The 21,305-nt window shown below is 39.9% G+C and overlaps 1 protein-coding gene across 8 annotated transcripts in view; it reads left to right on the top strand.

The window, feature by feature from the left end:
* Nucleotides 1-21,305, top strand: part of KLHL32 (kelch like family member 32) — a 196,340-nt gene that overhangs the window by 85,508 nt on the left and 89,527 nt on the right. For 7 of the 8 annotated variants that reach the window (XR_013960464.1, XM_080665871.1, XM_080665869.1 and 4 more), the window contains exon 5: nt 6,924-7,022. The exons of the other annotated variant lie outside the window; for it this stretch is intronic. Coding sequence is in view for 6 of the 7 variants with exons in the window: in XM_080665871.1 (XP_080521997.1) it covers nt 6,924-7,022 (99 nt within the window). In the remaining variant the exon portion in view is untranslated. The remainder of the gene's footprint in view (nt 1-6,923; nt 7,023-21,305) is intronic. 8 annotated transcript variants of the gene reach the window in all.

The raw sequence follows: 21,305 nt of genomic DNA, 5'->3' as shown, positions 1-21,305 counted from the left end.
CAATATCCATTTCCTCTTTTTTCTTTGTACAGAGCTCCAATTAGATTGGAGACGGTAGTGCTTCTAGCCATAAAAAGTCAACTTCCTGAGTTCTTTTACAGATGTGGTAGTCACGTGACCTAGACCTGGCAAATGAAATGTAAATGGAAGTCTATGTGGCAGCGGTTGTAGGAAACCTACTGTTTTGTGATGAGTAATGACAGACTTAGCTGGCTCGTGGTTTTTGTTTTATTGCCTTCTCTTTTCTTTCTGGTCTGAATGGAGATGCAATGTCTAGAGATATGGCAGCTGTTTTGTTGCCAGGAAACCATAGGCTAAGATTAGCCACATAGGGAAATACAAGGAGCTTGGTTTGTTTGCAAGCCGGGCTGCCTAATCCAAGTGTTGTGGAAAAAATAAAACCCATACTTGTTTAAGCCATTTTGTTGACACAAAGCCATACACAGCTGTAGTGATACAAAGCATTTTCTCAGTTCTTAAAACAATCTTTTGAGATAGGTATTATTTTCATTGTACTGGGGCACATAGAATTGAATCATTTTCCCAATCTCATTATGCCAGTAAGTAGAGGAGCCAGGATTTGAAGTCAGGCAGAGTGACCTAGAGCCCATGGCCTTAGTTCAATGTCTGTGGTAGTTTGTAGTCCCAGGAGATTAATCCCAGCTGGGGATTGCAGGGAGGGAAGACCTTGAAAAGCTTTGTACAGGAGGTGGACTTAGAGTTGAATCTTGAAGACTGGGAAGGGTTTTGACATATGGATTTTGAAGAAGTTAGGATGAAGATTATCAAGGTGGAGAAAAAGGTATTGCCTGAGTGTGAACAGTGGACTGTTGGCTTTAGCAGAGGGACCATAAGGATGCAGAATTGTAATTAAGTTGTAAAAAGTGGGTTGGGGTCACATCATGAGAGTTTCTAAATACAAGGACAAAAAGTTTGAACTACATTCAAATATTGGGACCTGATTTATGAAAAACTACTGAATTCTAATCAGTATTGCTTAAATTAAGCATTTCGACAGAAATATTTATGAACATTTCTCAAACGATAGAAACATTTTAAAAGTAGATTTCATATGTTTTATTATCCTTACTTGATTTATTTTTCTTTCCTAAAAATAAACTTAAGGTGTCAGTGGTAGAGGTGCTGTACATGAATAATTTAGAAAAATCTTTTGCTTTAAACATAGGCGCCACCTTGTGGATAAACATATCCTTAGTGTAATGGCTTAGAAACAAAAATTACATTCATGGCAGTTTCTTAAAGCTAGATCTTATGGTTCATGTTCTGTCTACAGAAGTCTCTTGAAGAGCTTTATGCAAAGGGTTTTATGTGTCTTGAATATATGATCATTTAAAATTTATTTATTCAGTTGTATTTAATTTACCTGATGGCTTATAAATTCAAAATGTGATAATTTGACGTTTTGCTTTACTATACAGAAAAAAAAAAAATCCCAAATAAACAAAATATTAAAATGAGGGGAAATGTGCTCATTTATTCTTATAAACAGTATTAGGCCACCTCTAATTTGCAGTTGAAGAGTGCTTACAGAAGTGCTTGTGTTCCTGTGTGCACAGTTGTGTGTTTAGTAAAGACCGTAGCTGTCTAGCTTTAACATGTTCAATTCCTCCAGGCTGCTCTGTCCACAAACCCAGAAGTAAGCAATTTAAATTTCCTGAAGCACCCTAGCCGGTTTTGCTCAGTGGGTAGAGCGTCAGCCTGGGGACTGAAGGGTCTCGGGTTCCATTCTGGACAAAGGCATATGCCCGGGTTGTGGGCTCGATCACCTATGGGGGCGTGCAGGAGGCAGCCAATCAGTGATTCCCTCTCATCATTGATGTTTCTATCTCTCTTTCCCTCTCCCTTTCTTCTCTGAAATCAATAAAAATACATTACAAAAAATAAAACAAAAGTTTCCTAAAGCAAGAAATGAGGAAGATAGCTTTGAAGACATGAGATATAAAATTTTCTGAAGATTCTGACTTACTGTTCATAAGGGAGGGGGAAAAGGTCACCCTATGACTTGTCATGATGATTCAAGAAAATCCCTACCAGCAACTAATTTAAGAAGCAACATAAAAGTGGGAGGGAAAATAAAGAGAAGAAAAAGAATAACAAGACCGATTTGAGAGTGTGGACGCTTGGTGATGTGGGAACAGGAGCTGCAGAAGGAATGGCAGGGACGCCATGGGGTCTGTGTACCACATCAGTCCTAGCCCTGCCCTCTCAGAGCCAGCCAGGTGAGGTCTGGGCACTGGTGGAGGTGGCCTATCCCATCATGCCTTGTGCAGAATGTCACCCGAGACCCCTCACTCCTCTTCCATTTGTTTCGGGTCCCATGTCCTGCCTGAGGAACTGGAACCAGGAGCCCTAGTCTCGTTCCAGTTTGAAGGGTCTTCATTAGAGTTTGCACAGTTTCAACTACTCGCTAACCAACCCTGCTGCTTAGGACACATTCGGACCAAGTATTCAAGGGTGCCTCGTTCCAGCAGGGCGATGGGACCACTTCATGACTGAATTCTGATGTAATAACGCTCACTGGTAACTTTAGAGACCACCACCTTCTACTGCAATTGTCGTTTTTACCTCTATTGCTTTGTCACACCAGCCAGTGTCACCCTGACCGCAGCCACTGGCCAGGTCTTATCCCAAGTTGATCAAAAGGAGTGGAGTCTCAGCATTTGAGGTGGAGCTCAGCTGTGGACCTTTCCTCAGGTCACATGACCTAGCTTGCCATAGCTGCAGGAGAGGTTCCACCATGAGATGGTCAGCTCCCCCGCTAGCACTGTCCAGTTCCTCTCAAGTTCAGCCCCTCTGCATTCTGCCACCTGGAGGTCAGGTAGGAGTGGGTGCTGGGAGATAATATTCCATGCAGATGGCCCTGTAAACAAGAGGTACTCATGAGCCACCTGAGATTGCATCACAACCTCTTTGTTTAACCTGGAGAAGCCCCAGCCCTGCCTCCACTTGAGCAGGTGAGCATCATTGAGCAGAGGCAGTGCCCAGCCCAGTTAGGCGTCTGTAATGTTTTTCACCTTCCCCACTGCATCCTGGACCACTTGACTTTTAGCATCTTATATTTCTTGATCTCTGTTGTTATTCAGACATGTTTTGTCCATTGTTGATGCTGCCCTCTGAGCTAAGCTCCTCCAGTTTGATGAGTGACAGGATGTATCAAGATACTAAATATTAGCTTCCACTCCTCCAGTCTGTGCTCTGAACTCTCTGTGGACACCCTCCCTCCCTGTAGGTGGTCCTCAAGTGACCCATCCTCCCATCTGTCCTGCACTGAGTGCCAGACTAGATGCAGATGGACATTGTTTCTGAAAGGCCTCACTGTGACCCACATAGGCTTTGAAGGACTGGAACTTAGCTTCCTCTGTTGTCCTCCATACATGGATGTGTTTGAGAGCCCTTCCTTCTGCAGGAGGCTCTTCCTCAGGCAATGATCCTAGGCAGGTGACAGACAAATTCACGATACTGTAAATTGTGAGGATAGTGAACCTTTGTATTACTGCCCAAACACAGATTCTCTGGAAAAATACATCAGAACCAGTCACCAAAGATCAACAAAGTTGAATTGAAAAGACTAGCGCAACTGGTGCTTGCAAACACTGGTTCTGTTTCCATCAGTGAAACCCAGCTTTCCTGGTAGGTTTTTTGTTTTTTTCAAAGTGGGTCCTTTAAAAGCATCTAGGGATTTTCTGTGATGCAGTTGTCTTAAAAAAAACAAAAAAACTTATAATGATGGAGAGAAAAACAACAACTACAGAATAGTAAAACAAAGACAAAAACCGTCCCGGCAGGGGTTTTTCATGGGAGGGTTTCTCCAAGGGGCCCTCTGGACGTGTTGCACGTGCTGTGGAATATTCCCCTTGTCTCTCTGTGATATCTGCCTTTGTGTTTGGCATTTCCGAGCCTGGGAGGTTATCATGAATGCCAGTCGTGTGTAATAAGCGCAACTGACAGGATTTAAAGGCTAAGCCTAACCTTTCTAATCCATCTATTCCCTATTCTGTGCCTCAGGCCATGCCTCTTCTGCAAGAACATACTGCATTCTTGCGCCTGTGATGGGAGCTGCAATAATTTCCTGACTGTCAGTCAAAGCCTCTCTCCTGGAGGAGTTGGGGAAATGCAAGTTTCTCCTTCTGACTAGAAGGAAAAGGAGCTATAAAGACTTTTCAGTATAAGTTTATAGTTCTTCTCCCTCTTTTCTGTTAGGTTAAATTAGTTAATAGAATAGACTAATTAAAATTAGGTTAAAAATTAATTCTGAATTTTAAAATATACTTAGAAATTAATTTATCCATAATTTGTTATAAAATAAATTCACTGATATTAAGTGAGAGCTGTGTGTTGGGCATTGTTCTAAGCACTGGAGATGTAAAATAGATTAGGTCTCTGTTCGTCTGTATCTTCTATCCTTTGAGTGGAGAAACAAAAAAAAAATAATCAAATAGACAAATATGGACTAAGTCGCAAGGTGGTAAACACTGTGAAAAAGATAAAGCAGAATAAGGAGACAGGGAATGAGGAGGGTTGGAGTCAGATAGGGCCTCTCAGGGAAGATGATATTTGAGCAGAGGTGTGAAGGACATGAGTGAGTGAGCCACGCTGGTATATTGAGGAAGAGTGATTGGCAAAGAAAGCAGCTAGTTGTAAACACTAGGGTCCTCAGTGTATTCAAAGAACTTTTTATGTTACAGTGAAGAATTTGGATTTTTTCAACGACATAAAAAAATCATTGGCGAGTTTTGAATAAAGGAGTGACATAATTTTATTTATGTCTTTAAAGGATCAACTTGACTGATATTAGTAAAAACAGCATGAGGGGGCAAAGGAGAAAACAGTTCAATAGTTAGGAGGTTATTATATTTCATCCAGGAAGACAGTGGATTGGACTAGGCAGCAGTCGCTAACCTTTCGGACCTCACGGACCACCAGTGGTCCACGGACCACCGGTCGGCAACTGCTGGACCAGAGTGATATCGATGGAAGCAGTACTGAGTGGTGATTGGATTCTGGAACTGTTTTGAAGGTAGAGTCAACAGGAGTGGCTGGTGGTTCAGATGTGAGATATGAGGAAAACAAGAAGAGTCAAGAATGATTTGGGGGGTTTAGCCTACATCGCTGAGAGCAGCTGTTTGCTGAGATGGTAGGATTGAGATGGGAGCAGGTTTGATGGTTGGTGGAGAGGATCAGAGCTCAGAATGGGGCACGTCCAGTTTGAGCTGCCTTTTAGACATTCATGTGGTGATACGTCATAAGCAGTTGGATATAATAGTCTGGAGTTCAAGGGTGAGGTTGGGGCTGAAGAAACAAACTTGAGTCTAATCAGCATAAATAGTTTTAAAGCCATGGGATTACATGAATCATCCACAGAGTAAGTGGAGAGAGGAAATGAGAGATCTGAGAATGGAGCTCTGGGCATCTTCACAGCTTACAGATTGGGAAAAAGATGGAGAGGGGTGGTTAGTAAAGTACAAGAAACCAACAAACAGAGCACTGTGCCAGAAGCAAGGGAAGGAATCATTCCAGAAGGAGAGCAATCAACTTTGCTAACTGCTGCTGGCTTGAATAAGATTAATTATTGAGAAATGACTATTGGATTTGGCCACTGGGTTTGGAGGTCACTAGTGACCTTTATCAAGAGCACCTTTAGAGGGACAATTTGAATAAAACTCAGTAGGGGTGGGTTCAGGAGAGAACATCGCAGAGCAAATAGCGGTATTATATAGACAACTTTCCTGAGGAAATTTGTTATGAATGGCATATTTGTATGCTAATGTAGATATGGGTAGGTGGCTGGTAGATTTGGTGGTGAGAGCCTTTGAAAGATCATGAGGTTTGAGTAAGAAGAGGATGGAGGAGAGAGATATGTGTGAGAAGTAGCAGAGTGGGACTGAATGGACCACATCAGTGTTTCTCATGCTGCCCTGCACATCAGAACCACCAGGAGCCTTGTTAAAGCACCAGTTTCTAGGCCTCTCCTGAAAGTTTCTGATGCACTTAGGTCTGGGGAGGTGCCCAAGAATTTGCAATTTTTACAAGCTCCCAGGTGATGCTGATGCTGCTGGAACAGGGACTCCACTTTGGGAACCACTGGGCTTGGGAAATGGGAAATGAGTTCAGATGTTGGGAGCAGCACTAAGGCCTTCTTGGGTCTGGCAGTCATCCATGTAAAGTGAAGTTAGCCAACGCGGCTATGGGCTTTTCTCCAGCCTTGTTCAGTAGCTCAGGAGCTGGCAGCAGTGGGCACAAAGTTGTAATTAACCAGAAAAAATGAAGAGTTGATAACACCAGTATATTTGAGAAGTTTTACTTCTCTGTGATGTCTTTGTTATGAAGATGCTATTTCTTCATCTTTCATTTGAAATAGAAAATATTAGAGAATCAGAGATTGAGAAAAATGGAAATTTATGGTTGAAATTTACTGTTGCTGGACTTAGAAGTAAAAGGAAATAATATCACCTCTGGTCTCACATTGCAAGTAGAAAAATATAAGCCCTTATTCCTAAAATATCTATTAATCATACTGTTACAAAATTCTGAAATATACTTTGAAAAACTAAAATTTGTTTGTTTTTAAATATTATGAGATTAGTTTTTAGAAAAACTAAAATTTGTTTGTTTTTAAATAGTGAATTTTAATACTACTATATTATTCTTTGCAAAAGGTTATATACTCCTACAGAAACAAGTTGTTAGGTGCAGAGTCTTACACACGTGAAATGAGTATAGGAAACAGGAAGTCTGCTGTTAGAGTGAGGGCCACAGCTTGTTAATCAGAATGTGGGAAAGAACTGACTTCCATAATTCAGATAGAGCATGTGAAGTGGCAATTTAAATATAGCCATATATTTTCCATGTTAAGCTAGTATTAATTTTTAAGTAACTGGTAGTTTTCTATTATTAAATAACAGATTTTGCTGGAGCCGGGCGTGATCCAGGATGTGTTAGCCGCTGGAAGCCACTTGCAGCTGTTGGAGCTCCTCAGTTTATGTTCCCACTATCTCATCCAGGTATGTGAGCTAGCATCCTGCCAACATGCCCTTCACATTCCTTCCCTCTGTCGTGACAGGCGGTACCCCACCAACTGACAGGTAAAACGGAATGGGGGCGGGATGTGGTCTCTGCTGTTAGAATTTCTCCAGGACACAAGCTGAGAGCTCCTAGGAGCCAGCTGCAGCTCTCAGGTCCTAGCTCATGGCCTCCACCCTCCCTGCCCACCCCAGATCCCCACCACCCCTGGGCAGTAGAGTAACTCAACAACCACGCACAGGGTTCACTGCCAGGGCCGGAGAGATGACGCCGGAACAGATCTTGATTTGAAGCAGTGCTGTCTGGTTTCCACATGAAATAACCACAAATGCACGATAAGTTGGATAGTCCTTTAAGAATTCAGTAACAGAAGCTAATATATCACAAAGTCATATATATTTAATTAGCACATGAACTTCCCAGGCATACATGCTAGAAAAATGAGTTATCTGTGCATTCTTCCCTTGATTTGCTGGGGTGATCAGGAAGGCTCTGTGAGGGGCAGGGAGAAAAAAGCCTACTGTGAGTTCACACCAATGTTTCACCTTCAGTCCTCAGCAACTTTAGATATTTTGTTTTATTTCTTTTTTAAAAAATATCTCTGTTGATTTCAGAGAGGAAGGGAGAGGGAGAAAGAGATAGAAACATCAGTGATATTTGGGGACTGAGCCCAAAACCCACACATGTGCACTGACCAGGAATCGACTGTGACCTCCTGGTTCATAGGTCAATGCTCGACCACTGAGCCAGGCCAGCCAGGCTCTTTGCACATTTTTATAGGCGAAAAATCAGAGATTCAAAATGCACCCAGCTTGGCCAAGGTGACATGGCTGATGAGTGGTAGGCCTTTCTGATTCCGAAGACCATTTTTAGGCCTTTCTGATTCCGAAGACCATTTTTTCTTCTTGGATGAAAACCCTTTGGCTCAGGAGGAAGATAGGGGACTTCTTGGGCAGATAGTATGAGATATTTTACAGAGAGTTCAGTAATAATTCCCTGTGTTGGGATCTTCCCATTTCCCCCACTTGTATGAATTTTGCTGGCATTTGTTACAGCATTATAAAGACAGTGAAAATAAAATTTAAAAAATGATGAATCCACACAATTTAATTCTGCTATCCTTGTGAATATGACATGAGATTAGTAAATAGAAAAATTTTATTTGTTTCCTGCTCAGTTATTTTATTTCCCTCCTAGTTTTTCTCTCTAATTCTAAATATGGCCTTGATTATTGACTTCTGTTACTCACTAGGCAGTTTCCAAATCTCTTTCTGCTACATCATCTTATTTCATGTTCCCAGCAACCTTGGGAAGTAGGAACCAGTGCTTCCTAGGGTGATGGTGTGAGGGATGTCAGCCGTGTTCAACTAAGGAACAATTCAAATACAGTATATGAAAGTTTTATCATCTCAACACATTTAATCTAATAGTAAATGTTTATTTTTTATCTTATTTTTCTTTCTTTTCCCCTCAATATTGTTGGATGATATTGGAGAGCTATTTTTAATCCCTTTCTGCAAGTAGCAAATGGGAATAATGTAGAAAGGTTACTTGACTTCAAAGGTGTGTGTTAGACTTGTGAAATTGAAATTACTTTTATATGACATTTCTACATCAAATATTGTAACTCGAGCTTTCAACAGCATCACCTAATTCACTTTTTCCATGACAGGTATAATCAATGATATATGTAGACAAAAGTTTTGTTAGTGCTGCTTATCAAGATGCATGTTAAAATAGTGTGTCTATACAGGTGTGTGTGCACCTATATATTAGTTTTCTATAAATGAGAATTCCAGACGAACATTAGAAGATCATGAATATTTCCCCCTACCTCATCAGATGAATTTGTTGAACTATCAAATGACTGTGGGCTTTGGAATTTAATTCTTGCAGTTTATTATTTTGCTGAGGAAAACATGTAGCTTGCATACAGATATATTTTGTGGACACATCATTTATTATTAGCCTGCTTGAACAGTGGTTGAAATTTTCACTTTCTTTTCACCAATATGCTTTCATCTCATTCTCTTGTGTAACTTTACTTTTCCGTTTTATCTGTGACCATTGCAAGATGTCCAGTGCGTGGAAGGAAACTTTGACTATAAGAGAACTGAAACCATGTGTATGTAGAAACCTTCATTATGCTAGTCTTTTTATTTATTTATTTTTATTTTTTTATTGTTTAAAGTATTACATGTAGTAGTACATATATCTCCTTTTTTTTCCCCATTGAGGTTCCCCCAGCCTCCCCTACCCCCTGTCGCGTGCCCTCATCCCATCCCCCTGTGTCTTGTGTCCATTTGTTGTGCTTATATGCATGCATACAAGTCCTTTGGTTGATTTCTTTCCCCCCCTCCCCAACATTCCCCGCCTTCCTACCGTAATTTGATAGTCTGTTCGGTGCTTTACTGCCTCTGTATCTATCTTTTGATTCATCAGGTTATAATGTTCTTTATTTTCCATAAATGAGTGAGATCATGTGGTATTTTTCTTTTATTGCCTGGCTTATTTCACTTAACATAATGCTCTCCAGGTCCATCCATGCTGCTGCAAATGGTAAGAATTCTTTCTTTTTTATAGCAGCATAGTATTCCATTGTGTAGATGTACCATAGTTTTCTAATCCACTCATCTGCTGATGGGCATTTGGGCTGTTTCCAAATCTTAGCTATGGTGAATTGTGCTGCTATGAACATAGGGGTGCATATATCCTTTCTGATTGGTGTTTCTAGTTTCTTGGGATATATTCTTAGAAGTGGGATTACTGGGTCAAATGGGAGTTCCATTTTTAGTTTTTTGAGGAAACTCCATACTGTTCTCCAAAGTGGCTGCACCAGTCTGCATTCCCACCAGCAGTGCATGAGGGTTCCTTTTTCTCCGCATCCTTGCCAGGACTTGTCGTTTGTTGATTTGTTGATGATAGCCATTCTGACAGGTGTGAGATGGTACCGCATTGTCGCTTTGATTTGCATCTCTCGGATAATTAGTGACTTTGAGCATGTTTTCATGTGTCTCTTGGCCTTCCTTCTGTCTTCTTTCGAAAAGATTCTATTTAGGTCCGTTGCCCATTTTTTTATTGGATAATTTATCTTCCTTTTATTAAGTTATGTATAAGTTCCCTGTAGATGTTGGAGATTAAACCTTTATCAGTGATGACATTTGCAAATATGTTCTCCCTTACAGTAGGCTTTCTTGTTGTTTTGTTGATGGTTTCTTTTGCTGTACAAAAGCTTTTTATTTTGATGTAGTCCCATTTGTTTATTTTCTCTTTAGCTTCCATTGTCCTAGGAGCGGTATTGGTGAAGAAATTGCTTTGGCATATGTCTGAAATTTCTCTGCCTGTGGATTCCTCTAGTATTTTTATGGTTTCCCATCTTATGTTTAAGTCTTTTATCCATTTTGAGTTTATTTTTGTGTATGGTGTAAGTTGGTGATCTAGTTTCTTTTTTTGCATGTATCTGTCCAATTTTCCCAACACCATTTATTGAAGCGACTGTCTTAACTCCATTGTATATTCATGCCTCCTTTGTCAAATATTAATTGAGCATAGTGGTTTGGGTTGATATCTGGGTTCTCTATTCTATTCCATTGGTCTATATGTCTGTTCTTGTGCCAGTACCAGGCTGTTTTGAGAACAGTGGCTTTGTAATACAGCTTGAAATCTGGTATTAAGATCCCACCTACTTTGTTCTTCTTTCTCGGGATTGCTGAGGCTATTTGGGGTCTTTTTTTATTCCAGATGAATTTTTGGAGAGTTCTTTCTAGGTCTGTGAAATATGCTGTTGGTATTTTAATGGGGAGTACATTGAATCTATAGATTGCTTTGGGTAGTATGGACATTTTAATGATGTTGATTCTACCAATCAACATGGTATATTCTTCCATCTGTTTATGTCTTCCTCTATCTCTTTTTCAGTGTCCTGTAGTTTTCCGCGTATAGGTCTTTTACCTCCTTAGTTAAGTTTATTCCTAGGTATCTTAGTTTTTTTGGTGCGATGGTAAATGGGATTGCTTTTTTAGTCTCTCTTTCTGTAAGTTCACTATTGGTGTATAGAAATGCCATAGATTTCTTGGCGTTAACTTTGTATCCTGTTACATTGCTGAATTCATTTATTAAGTCTAATAGTTTTTTGATGGAGTCTTTAGGGTTTTTTATGTACAATATCATGTCATCTTCAAATAGGGACAGGTTTACTTCTTCTTTTCCAATTTGGATGCCTTTTATTTCTTCGTCTTGTCTAATCGCAATGGCTAATACTTCCAGTACTATGTCGAACAGGAGTGGTGAGAGTGGGCATCTCTGTCATGTTCCTGTTCTTAGAGGAAATGGTTTTAGTTTTTGCCCATTGAGTATGATGTTGGCTGTGGGTTTGTCATATATGGCTTTTATTATGTTGAGGTATGATCCTTCTATTTCCACCTTGCTGAGAGTTTTTATCAAAAATGGGTGTTGGATTTTGTCCAATGCTTTTTCTGCATCAATTGATATGACTATGTGGTTTTTATCTCTCAATTTGTTTATGTGATATATCACATTTATTGATTTGTGGATATTATACCATCCTTGCATTCCTGGGATAAATCCTACATGGTCATGGTATATGATCTTTCTGATGTACTGCTGCATCCAATTTGCTAGAATTTTGTTGAGGATTTTGGCATCTATGTTCATGAGGGATATTGGCCTTTAATTCTCTTTCACTGTGTTGTCTTTATCTGGTTTTGGTATTAGGGTGATGCTGGCTTCATAGAAGGAGCTTGGAAGTGTTCCTTCCTCTTGAATTTTTTGGAATAGTCTGAGGAGGATAGGTTTTAGTTCTTCTTTGAATGTTTGGTAAAACTCCCCTGTGAAGCTGTCTGACCCTGGGCTTTTGCTTGCTGGAAGCTTTTTGATGACTGCTTCAATTTCTTCCATAGTTATTGGCCTATTGAGATGTTTAGATTCTTCCTGATTGAGTTTTGGAAGATTGTATTTTTTTTTAGGAATATGTCCATTTCCTCCAGGTTGTCCAGTTTGTTGAAATAGAGTTGTTCATAGTATTTTTTAACAATCCTTTGTATTTCTGTGGGGTCTGTTGTTATTTCTCCTCTTTCATTTCTGATTTTGTTTATTTGGGTCCTCTCTCTTTGCTTCTTGTGAGCCTGGCTAGAGGTTCATCAATCTTGTTTATCCTTTCAAAGAACCAGCTCTTGGTTTTGTTGATCTTTTGTATTTTTTTTTTTTTTGGTCTCTATGTTGTTTATCTCCGCTCTGATCTTTATTATTTCCTTCCTTCTGCTTACACTGGGCTTTTCTTGTTGCTCTCTTTCTAACTCTTTGAGTTGTAGGGTTATGTAATTTATTACCATTGTTTCTTTCTTTTCTTTTCTTTTCTTTTTTTTTTTTTTTTTTTTTTGCAGTAGGCTTGTAAAGCTATGAACTTCCCTCCCAAGACTGCTTTAGCTGTGTCCCATAGATTTTGGATTGTTGTGTTTTCATTGTCGTTTGTTGCCATGATGTTTTTTATTTCTTCTTTGATCTCTCTGGTAACCCAGTCATTGTTTAATAGCATGCTGTTTAGTCTCCATGTGTTTAATTTTTTTGGATTGTTTTTATTGTAGTTGATTTCCAGTTTTATGCCACTGTGATCTGAGAAGATGCTTGATATGATTTCTATCTTCTTGAATTTGAGGAGACTTTGCCTGTGACCAATATATGGTCTATCTTTGAAAATGACCCATGTGCACTTGAAAAGAATGTATATTCTGTGGCTTTGGGGTGAAATGTTCTGAAGATGTCAATTAATTCCATCTGGTCTAGTGAGTCATTTAGGATTGATGTTTCTTTGCTGATTTTTTGTTTAGAGGATTTGTCCAATGGTGATAGTGGGGTATTAAATTCTCCTACTATGATTGTATTGCTGTCAATCTCTCCCTTGATATCCTCCAGGAGTTTTTTTATGTATTTGGGTGCTCCTATATTGGGTGCGTATATGTTTACCAGAGTTATTTCTTCTTGTTGGATTGCTCCTTTTAGTATTATGAAGTGGCCTTCCTTAGCTCTTGTTATGTCCTTCACTTTGAGATCCAATTTGTCAGGTATAAGTATTGCTACCCCAGCTTTTTTTTCATTTCCATTCTCCTGAAAAGCCTTTTTCCATCCCTTCACCCTCAGTCTGTGTGCGTCTTTTTTTCTGAGGTGGGTTTCTTGTAGACAGCAGATATATGGATCATGTTTTCTTATCCAATCCATTACCCTATGTCTTTTGATTGGGGCATTTAATCCATTTACATTTAAAGTTATTATTGATAGGCACTTGTTTGTCGTCATTTTTATTCTTTACCCCGTGTTCCTTCTTTGCTTCCTATTTCTTTTCTTTTCTTTTCTTTTCTTTTTTTTTACAGCAGACCCTTTAGCATTTCTTGCATTGCTGGTTTGCTGGTTTGGTGGTAATAAACTCCCTTAGTCTTTTTTTGTCTGTGAAACTCCTGATTTCACCTTCAATTTTGATTGATAGCCTTGCTGGGTACAGTATTCTTGGATTCAGACCCTTCTTTTGCATGACTTTGTATATTTCATTCCATTCCCTTCTGGCCTGATGTGTTTCTATTGAGAAATCAGTGTCTAGTCTGATGGGAGATCCTTTGTAGGTAACTTTCTGTCTCTCTTTGGCCGCTTTTAAGAGTCTTACTTTGTCGTTGGTGTTTGCCAATTTAATTATAATGTGCCTTGGCGTTGGTCTTTGGGGTTCATTTTGCTTGGGACTCTGTGAGCTTCTTGGATTTGTGTGGGTTTTTCCTTCCCTATATCAGGGAAGTTTTCTGTCATTATTTCTTCAAACAGGTTTTCTATTCCTTGCTCAGTTTCCTCTCCTTCTGGAACCCCTATTATGTGGATGTTGTTTCGTTTTGTTTCGTGTTGTCCCAAAGTTCCCTTAGGCTCTCCTCTTGCTTTTTAATTTTTTTTCTAGAAGCTGTTCTACTTGGGTATTTTTTCCTACCTTGTTTTCTAGCTCACTGATGCCATCCTCTGCTTCTTCTAGTCTACTCTTGATGCTTTCTATTGAGTTCTTTACAGCAGCGATGCCATTTTTCATTTCTTGGTTCTTCTTCATGTCCTCTTGGTTCTTACACATATTGTTGAATTTGTCTTACATTCTTTTCATCCACCTTATGACCATTTCTCTGAATTCTTTCTCTGACAGGTTGCTTACCTCCATTTCGTTTACTTCCTTTTCTGGTGATGCCTGCTTTTCTTTCATATGTGAGCTGTTTCTTTGTCTCCCCATGATCTCTCTTCTCTGGGTGTCTGGTTATGTAGTTCTCTCTCTCCTACATTGATTTAAAGGCACAAAATACAACACAACCAGGTACAACGCACAAGGCACTGAACATAAATGTATTCACGATATTAATAACCCCAAATAAAGGTGACCACCAGAGAAAGGTGAATTAGAGGATAGGAGAGAGAGAAAAAAAGGAGTGCAAAAATGAAATTGGGAAAAGAAAAAAAAAGTAAGAGAGAAAAGAATAAGAAAGAAGGGGGGAACAAACTATATACATGGGGAGAAAACTCCAATAGAACAGCCACTAATCCCAACAAATGCCAGCAACAAATACCTGGAGATGAATGCAAACTAAAAACAACAACTAATATCAAGTGAGGCAAGAGAAAACAGAAGCAAAAAACAAACAAAAACAAAACAAAAAAACAAAAAGAATAAGCAAAACAATCTCACAAACAAGCATAAAAAAATCGATATAATCAACAACCAAGCAAGCAAAAGGACAGAGAGAAAAAAATTGTTTTTGGATAATGAAGAAAGAGAAGAGAGGGGTGTGTATGGACTTGGAGCAGGGGATTGGAAATTAGATATATAAGTAGGGTGAAATTTTATCAGGGGTAAAAGGAAGGAATAGAGAAAATCTAAAGCAGGAATAGGGTAAGAGAAACAGGATAACAAAAGGGGAAAAGTGAGGAAGAGAGTGTTGGCATAAGGAAAAGTTGAGATAGAGTAAAATGATACTAAAGGAAAGATGAAAATAGAATGTAGAACACTAATCCCAACGTAAAATAAAGAGGGAAAAAATGACACTTTTTTTTTAAAAAAAAGGTAAAATAGTAGTAGTAATAATGCTGATTGAAAATAAAATGTAATAATTAAAAAGGTAAAATCAAGTGAGGAAAAAAGAAAAAAAATAGTTTCTTAAGTAAAAGATGAAAAAAATAAAAATAAAAAAAAATAAAAATGTGCAGTAGTGAAGGTCATTCACTTCCTCTGCTGTTCTGTTTGGCACACCTGTTTCCTAGTCAGGACAGTATTGCAGTTCCCTGCACTCCACTGCTCCTCAGTGTTGTACGTCAGTCCTGATTTTTAAGCAGGCAGTACGTTTCTATTTCTTGTATTCCTTTATTTGTGTTTACACAAGAGTCAATTTGTGATTCAACCCCTGGGTGGCAGTGCTTCTGGATTGACTTCCAGGTCTATAGGTCCTCTCTAGCTAGAGTTTAGATTTTGTTTTCCCTGTGGCACTTAATACCGGTTTGTGGGAGTGGGTTGCCCAAGAGCTGGTTTTCTGATCATTTCTCCCCGCTCTGATCCCCAGGTTGCAGAAAAACAACTTCCCCTTGCAGTCTCTTAGGGTGTTCCCAATTGGGTGATCCTATGTATTGGGCTTAGTAATCAGAAGCAAGGATTTAAAGAAGAGAAAGAAAAAAAAAGAAGAAGAAAAAAGAACCAGAGTAAGTGTGCGAACTCCAGGACTGCACGCAAGTCTGTGCAGTCTTTTTTCCCCTTGGGTCTAAGCAGCCAGCACACTTTAAACATTTTTAGGCTGTCCTTTTGCGTCCAGATCAAAATGGGTTGCCTTTTAGAGTTCCCTTCTGTTAGTAGCTCTGAGGACCCCCTTCCACATTCACAGATCACACTAGCCCCAATGGCTGGGGATTTTTCTAGGCGCAGACTTCCCCCGGTCGGTCCTCCAGCTCCCGCCGTGCGCGCGTTTCTCTCTCCTGCCAGGACCACAAACCTCACCTATCCCAGCAAAATCTGACCTTTCTGTGAAGGAGTGTAGAGCTCCTCTGAATCCACATGCTTGTGCCAATTGGGACTGGTGTTCTCGGGTTCGCAGCTGTTTGGTGGTGCCGTATTTGTGGATTCCCCAGGCTTTTCAGGCGTCCCATAACATCCATTTTTCCCTTCAAGATGGCGCGGTCTCCGCGTCTGAGCCGGTCACTCCGCGAGGGAACCCACAAGCTGTGGGGGCTGCCTGGTCAGGGGAGCCCCGTCCAGCAGTCCCCCACAGTCTCCTGGAGTATAGCTGTCCCTCAACTCACCAACAAACACTCCCCATGCGACCACACACTCTCCCTTTGTTTTCTCACTCACACACTATCTTGCAGTCTGCCTTCCTGTCAGCAGCCATCTTCTGGTCTCCCATTATGCTAGTCTTTTAAAAATATATACCCTCTCTCTCCTTGGAGATTATAAAATTAACAGACTGGGTCAGTCTGCTTTTATATTTTGACACAGTCTTATAACAATACTTATTTACATTTTTTGTATTATTGCTCCACTGAGTTTTAATTTCATATAGAACCATTTTATTGAGTATAAAAATGTTTTATTAAAATGAAAAACCTTCAGTGCTTAAAATGTACTTAGAAATTATGCTCCATCAATTAAGGATAATCTCCGTCCTTGTTTAGTACTTTATTCAACTAGGAGTCTGTGAAGCCATTCTCCTCACTAAAATGTCTGGTGTTGTCTTGTTGTTTTTAAATTACCATCATTTCTTTGGTTTTCTTCCAGAGGTGTGAAGGGTAGACCCCTCTCTTATACTTCCTGTTGTCCTCCAGGGCTCATTAAAAAGCATGTTCAAGGAGAGCCCCTTGGTTGATACTCAATGACCCACCCCCACCCCAAGCCTCCCTGAGCCTCCTAACCACCCTATTACCTTGGCCTGAAGCTCTTCTGCACATGCATGGATGCTGCTCTCCCCTACCACCCAACAAAGGGAAGGGCACCTTGAGGGCACTGTGTGGGCTCCTTTGTCTTGTGTGTCCTCTGGGAGGCTGCTGAGGGCAGGGACCCCGACTAGCCCTCAATGTCAGTTAGGACAGGCATTGAATTAGCCTCCCAGGCTTATAAGGACCTTATTAGTTTTTAGTCCCCAGGGCCTGTCACTGAGAACTCAGAGGTTCTCAGTGCATGTTTGTGGAATAAACGGGCAGATGAGCAATGAAAACGATGCTAACTGATGGGGGTGGGGTAGGGGTGGGCAGGGGCTACAATAGCCCATCATCCCAAGGTAAAGCATTTGCAAACAACTCCTCAAGTGTATCCTTTCTCACCCTCTTTGCAGTGAAATTTCATAGGACTGTCCTATGGAGACTGTCCTTTTAGTATACTAATAAGCATGACCTGTCAGGCTTTTATCTGCTATCTGCGATCCAGGCCCAAATAAAATGTGAATACTCCCTTCCTTTTTCCTCCTTCTGCTCCTCTTCCTTGGCCACTGTGCTCTGTTTAAAAATTCCATCAAAAGATGCACCAATTCATTAAACAGCAATCATTGTCTTTAAAATGGGTCCAGTAAAATGCATGGATTGCCTTGCTTTTCAGAGTATATGTGTCCATACATGCCACTCACTGTTTTAAATCTCATAAAGGAATATCTGAACATGAAGTGGTTTCAGTGTGTCTACTGGTTTAACTGCATCCCTCAGATAAACATTACAAACCTTTTGAATCCAGATTGTTTCCCAAACTCTGATTTTTCTTAGCCTTTTTTTTTTTTATTGAACATCTCCACCTAAATATCACACAGGATTCAAAATTAACATGAGAAAACCTGCGCTTTTCTCTATTGATGGTCCCATGGATCCATTAGTTGTCTAGAAATTTGGACATAGTGTTAGGTTCCTCACCACCATATCCAATCAGCCACCAAGATGGGTTGATTCTACCTCCCAAATATCTCTCAGACCTGATCATTTTCTCCATTCCTAATGCTCTTCCCTGTCTTTAGACTCTCACCATTGCTGGTTATAGGTTATGATGAGTTCATGATCTCCTCTAGGGTCTGCTTGTTTCTAGCCTTTGTCCATGCCAAACCACATTCCCCAGAGCCATCGTTATCTTTCCCAGGGAAGGGAACCAACATTTTTGGAGGGCTGTTTATACTGTGTTTTGCACAAGGATTCACATTTCTCCTCTGCAAAGTAATCCCTAAAGGCGGGTCAGTGTTGTCTTCTTTTTGCAGATGAAGAAACTGAAATTCAGAACTACGATGTTGATCCGGTCTGGAAACCTCTACTTGCTCCCCTGACCACCATTCAAACTCATCATTTCACCTGCAAAAGTCTTTAGCCTCGTCTCCAAGTCTAGGCCTGTTTCTCGCTTGCCCTAGTATCTTTCCTAGCTTGCTGTGCCCTGGACCCTAAGGCCTTCCATTCATGTTGATACCTGCCAATAGGGGAGATGACAAAGTAGGGAAGATCCTCGGTGACAGGCAGAGCCTTCAGTCATCTCCTTCCGATGGTATTAAGGGGCAGGAGTAGGGAAAACACACACACACACACACACACACACACACACACACACACACACACACACACACACACCCTCCCCTCTGTGACACACACTGTGCTAAGATCAGGGGTACTGACCACGGGACTTGGTGTTGTAGCCCCTGAAAGTGATGCATTAGGAGAAACGTGATTTGCTGAAAATGTCTTTTTTTGTAGTTAGCTTTACAAAGAAAATTTGTACGTTTTGCATCACCTCCCTCAAATAGCAAATAGTATATTGTATTGTTTGATTATCAAGTGTTCTTTGTGTTCACCAAGTATCAGCCTTTATTATGGTATGCAATTTAAATATATTGATAAGGAAGAACCCATCAAGTAGACTTTCCAAATAAGATCACCAAAGTGATGAAGAAATTCCTTTTGATGGGAATATGCTTTTAATATCTATTTCTAGGCAGCAGGTGGCAGTGTGAATCCACCAGATTTCAGTAGTTAATTTAAAGCAAAAATCAGAAAAAAATGAAAAGAAAAATTATTTATTTTGCTACATATTAGTCTTCTGACCTAATCAGTAAAAAAGTCATTATTCACATCACACTGGGCAATATGCATTGTAATTTTTAACAAATAATAGGAAACTGTTAATGTGTTCACAGGAAATACAGTTTTGTCTCGGGCTGCTGTGGTCATTTATCACTGCACTTTGTGAAATCACTCATTTGTTCTAATTTGAATGTAAATGACTCTAAGGTTTTACAAATAAGGTGACAGACTCACATAAATGTAATTGCAGGGTTCATCTCCCTCTCTTTATATATCACTCATTAGGTTATGAATTAAATACATCGTATTAAACCAGGGGCATGTCCAATGATGATATTGTAATGGCAAATTACTCCATGCTATTAGAGGTGTATTTTTTATTCATGGACATTAATTTGTCATTAAGCGGCATTAGTTTAGCACTTTTATGGGAAAGACGTGACCTGAAAGAGACGTGATGCTGGGATGTGAGAGGAAAGGGATCCAGTGCTCCAGGTAGAACATTTATCACGGAGAGGAAAACAGAGAAGGTTTATTTCATTTCCCCCCACTTGTGGTGTTCCCTGCTATTGTAAGCATTAAAGATCATTCCCCCAGACTGAAGGTGTTGTTCTGTTTACTGTGTGCACGTTTGGACATCAAGTAAAGCCAAAATTCTTACTATTCATCATCCAGAAGCCAAGAACTCGAAAGGAGCAGGAGGGAGGACAACTCCCTGCCTGAACCTCTCTCCTCTGTGACTGATCGTATTAGTCATCCCTTGTCTTCATTTAGTCTTACACTAAATGGGCAACTGTGAGAATTCATTTTCTCTCTTCAGTGTACAAGGTTTGTGTGTGTGTGTGTGTGTGTGTGTGTGTTTAATTTATTGATCTGAGAGAGAGAGAGAACACCAGTTTGTGTTCCACTTCTTTATGCACTCATTGATTGATTTTTATATGTTCCCTGACCAGGGGTCAGACCCGCAATCTTGACATATAAGGACGGTGCTCTAACTAACTGAGCTACCGTGCCAGGGTTGATGTAAAGATTTTAAGAATGTTATTCTCTCCTGTGCGTAGGAAGAATATTGGGCATATTGTTCTTCTCTTGCATAAATGGCAATTTTACTGATCTTTTACTAAGAATACATTTTTCCCTCTTTGAACTTTGAGAAGCACTGGATCCTTAAAATAGCTTCAGAGAAGCCTCAAGTATCTGAGTGCTGCTTTTGCATCAATTTCCTCATGGGTTTAACGTGGTTGGAAAATGTCTTATAGATCCCAGTTATATTGCTGGGTTCTTGAAGGCAGGATCATGCCTTACGCCTCCTTATCTCTTCCCTTCCTTCGCATGTTTGAGCTCAGTGTGTGTTGGTCAGCTCAGGCTGCCACAGCCAAATACCACAGACAGGGTGATTTAAATAACAGAAATTTGTTTATTAAACACTTAGACTGTTCTGGAGGTGGAATGTCCAAAATTAGGGTGCTAGCATGGTTGGGTTCTGGTGAGAGCTCTCTTCTTGGCTTGATTCTTGCTATGTTCTCACATAGTAGAGAGACAGCAAGCTCTTTGGTGTAACTTATAAGACCACTAATCTCATCCTGAGGGCCCCACCCTCATGACCTCATCCAAGCCTAATTATCTGCCAAAGATCACATCTCCAAATACTGCTACATAGTGGGTTAGGACTTCAACATTTTGAATTTTGGGGGACACAGTACAGTTCATAGCAGTATGTATCAAGAGAATTAATGGTATGTCCATTCAGTAAAACATTGAAATTTTACAATATGAGAGGACAATTTACAGGGTGGAACAAAAGTGGGTTTACAGTTATTCATATGAAAAATAATACAATAATTAATAGATAGGTAATACAAGAATAAACTCTATTTTGCATACTCACAATTATAAACCTACTTTCACCCCACCCTGTGTTAATAAGTCAGCTTTACCCATCGAATTCATTTTTATGATAATTTTCACAAATATTTATTGACTTATATATGTGACAGGCACCATGCTAACTTTTTGGAATACAAAGATGGATAAGACATTTTCTGCCCTTGAACATTTTAAATTTTAGGGCAGAGGGAGAAAAATATGTAGGCAAATAATTTTACTAAAGTATACTAATGATTATGACAAGGGGATAATACTGTGATGTGGGAGAACCTGACTCAGTCTGAATATGTGTACATTTGGGGAGGTCCAACTCAGAAAAG

Source organism: Plecotus auritus, assembly GCF_963455305.1.
Source record: "Plecotus auritus genome assembly, chromosome: 4".
In the NCBI taxonomy this organism is placed as follows: Eukaryota; Metazoa; Chordata; class Mammalia; order Chiroptera; family Vespertilionidae; genus Plecotus; species Plecotus auritus.
The sequence above is the reverse complement of the archived record's forward strand: the minus strand, read 5'-3'. Positions and strand labels throughout refer to the sequence as shown.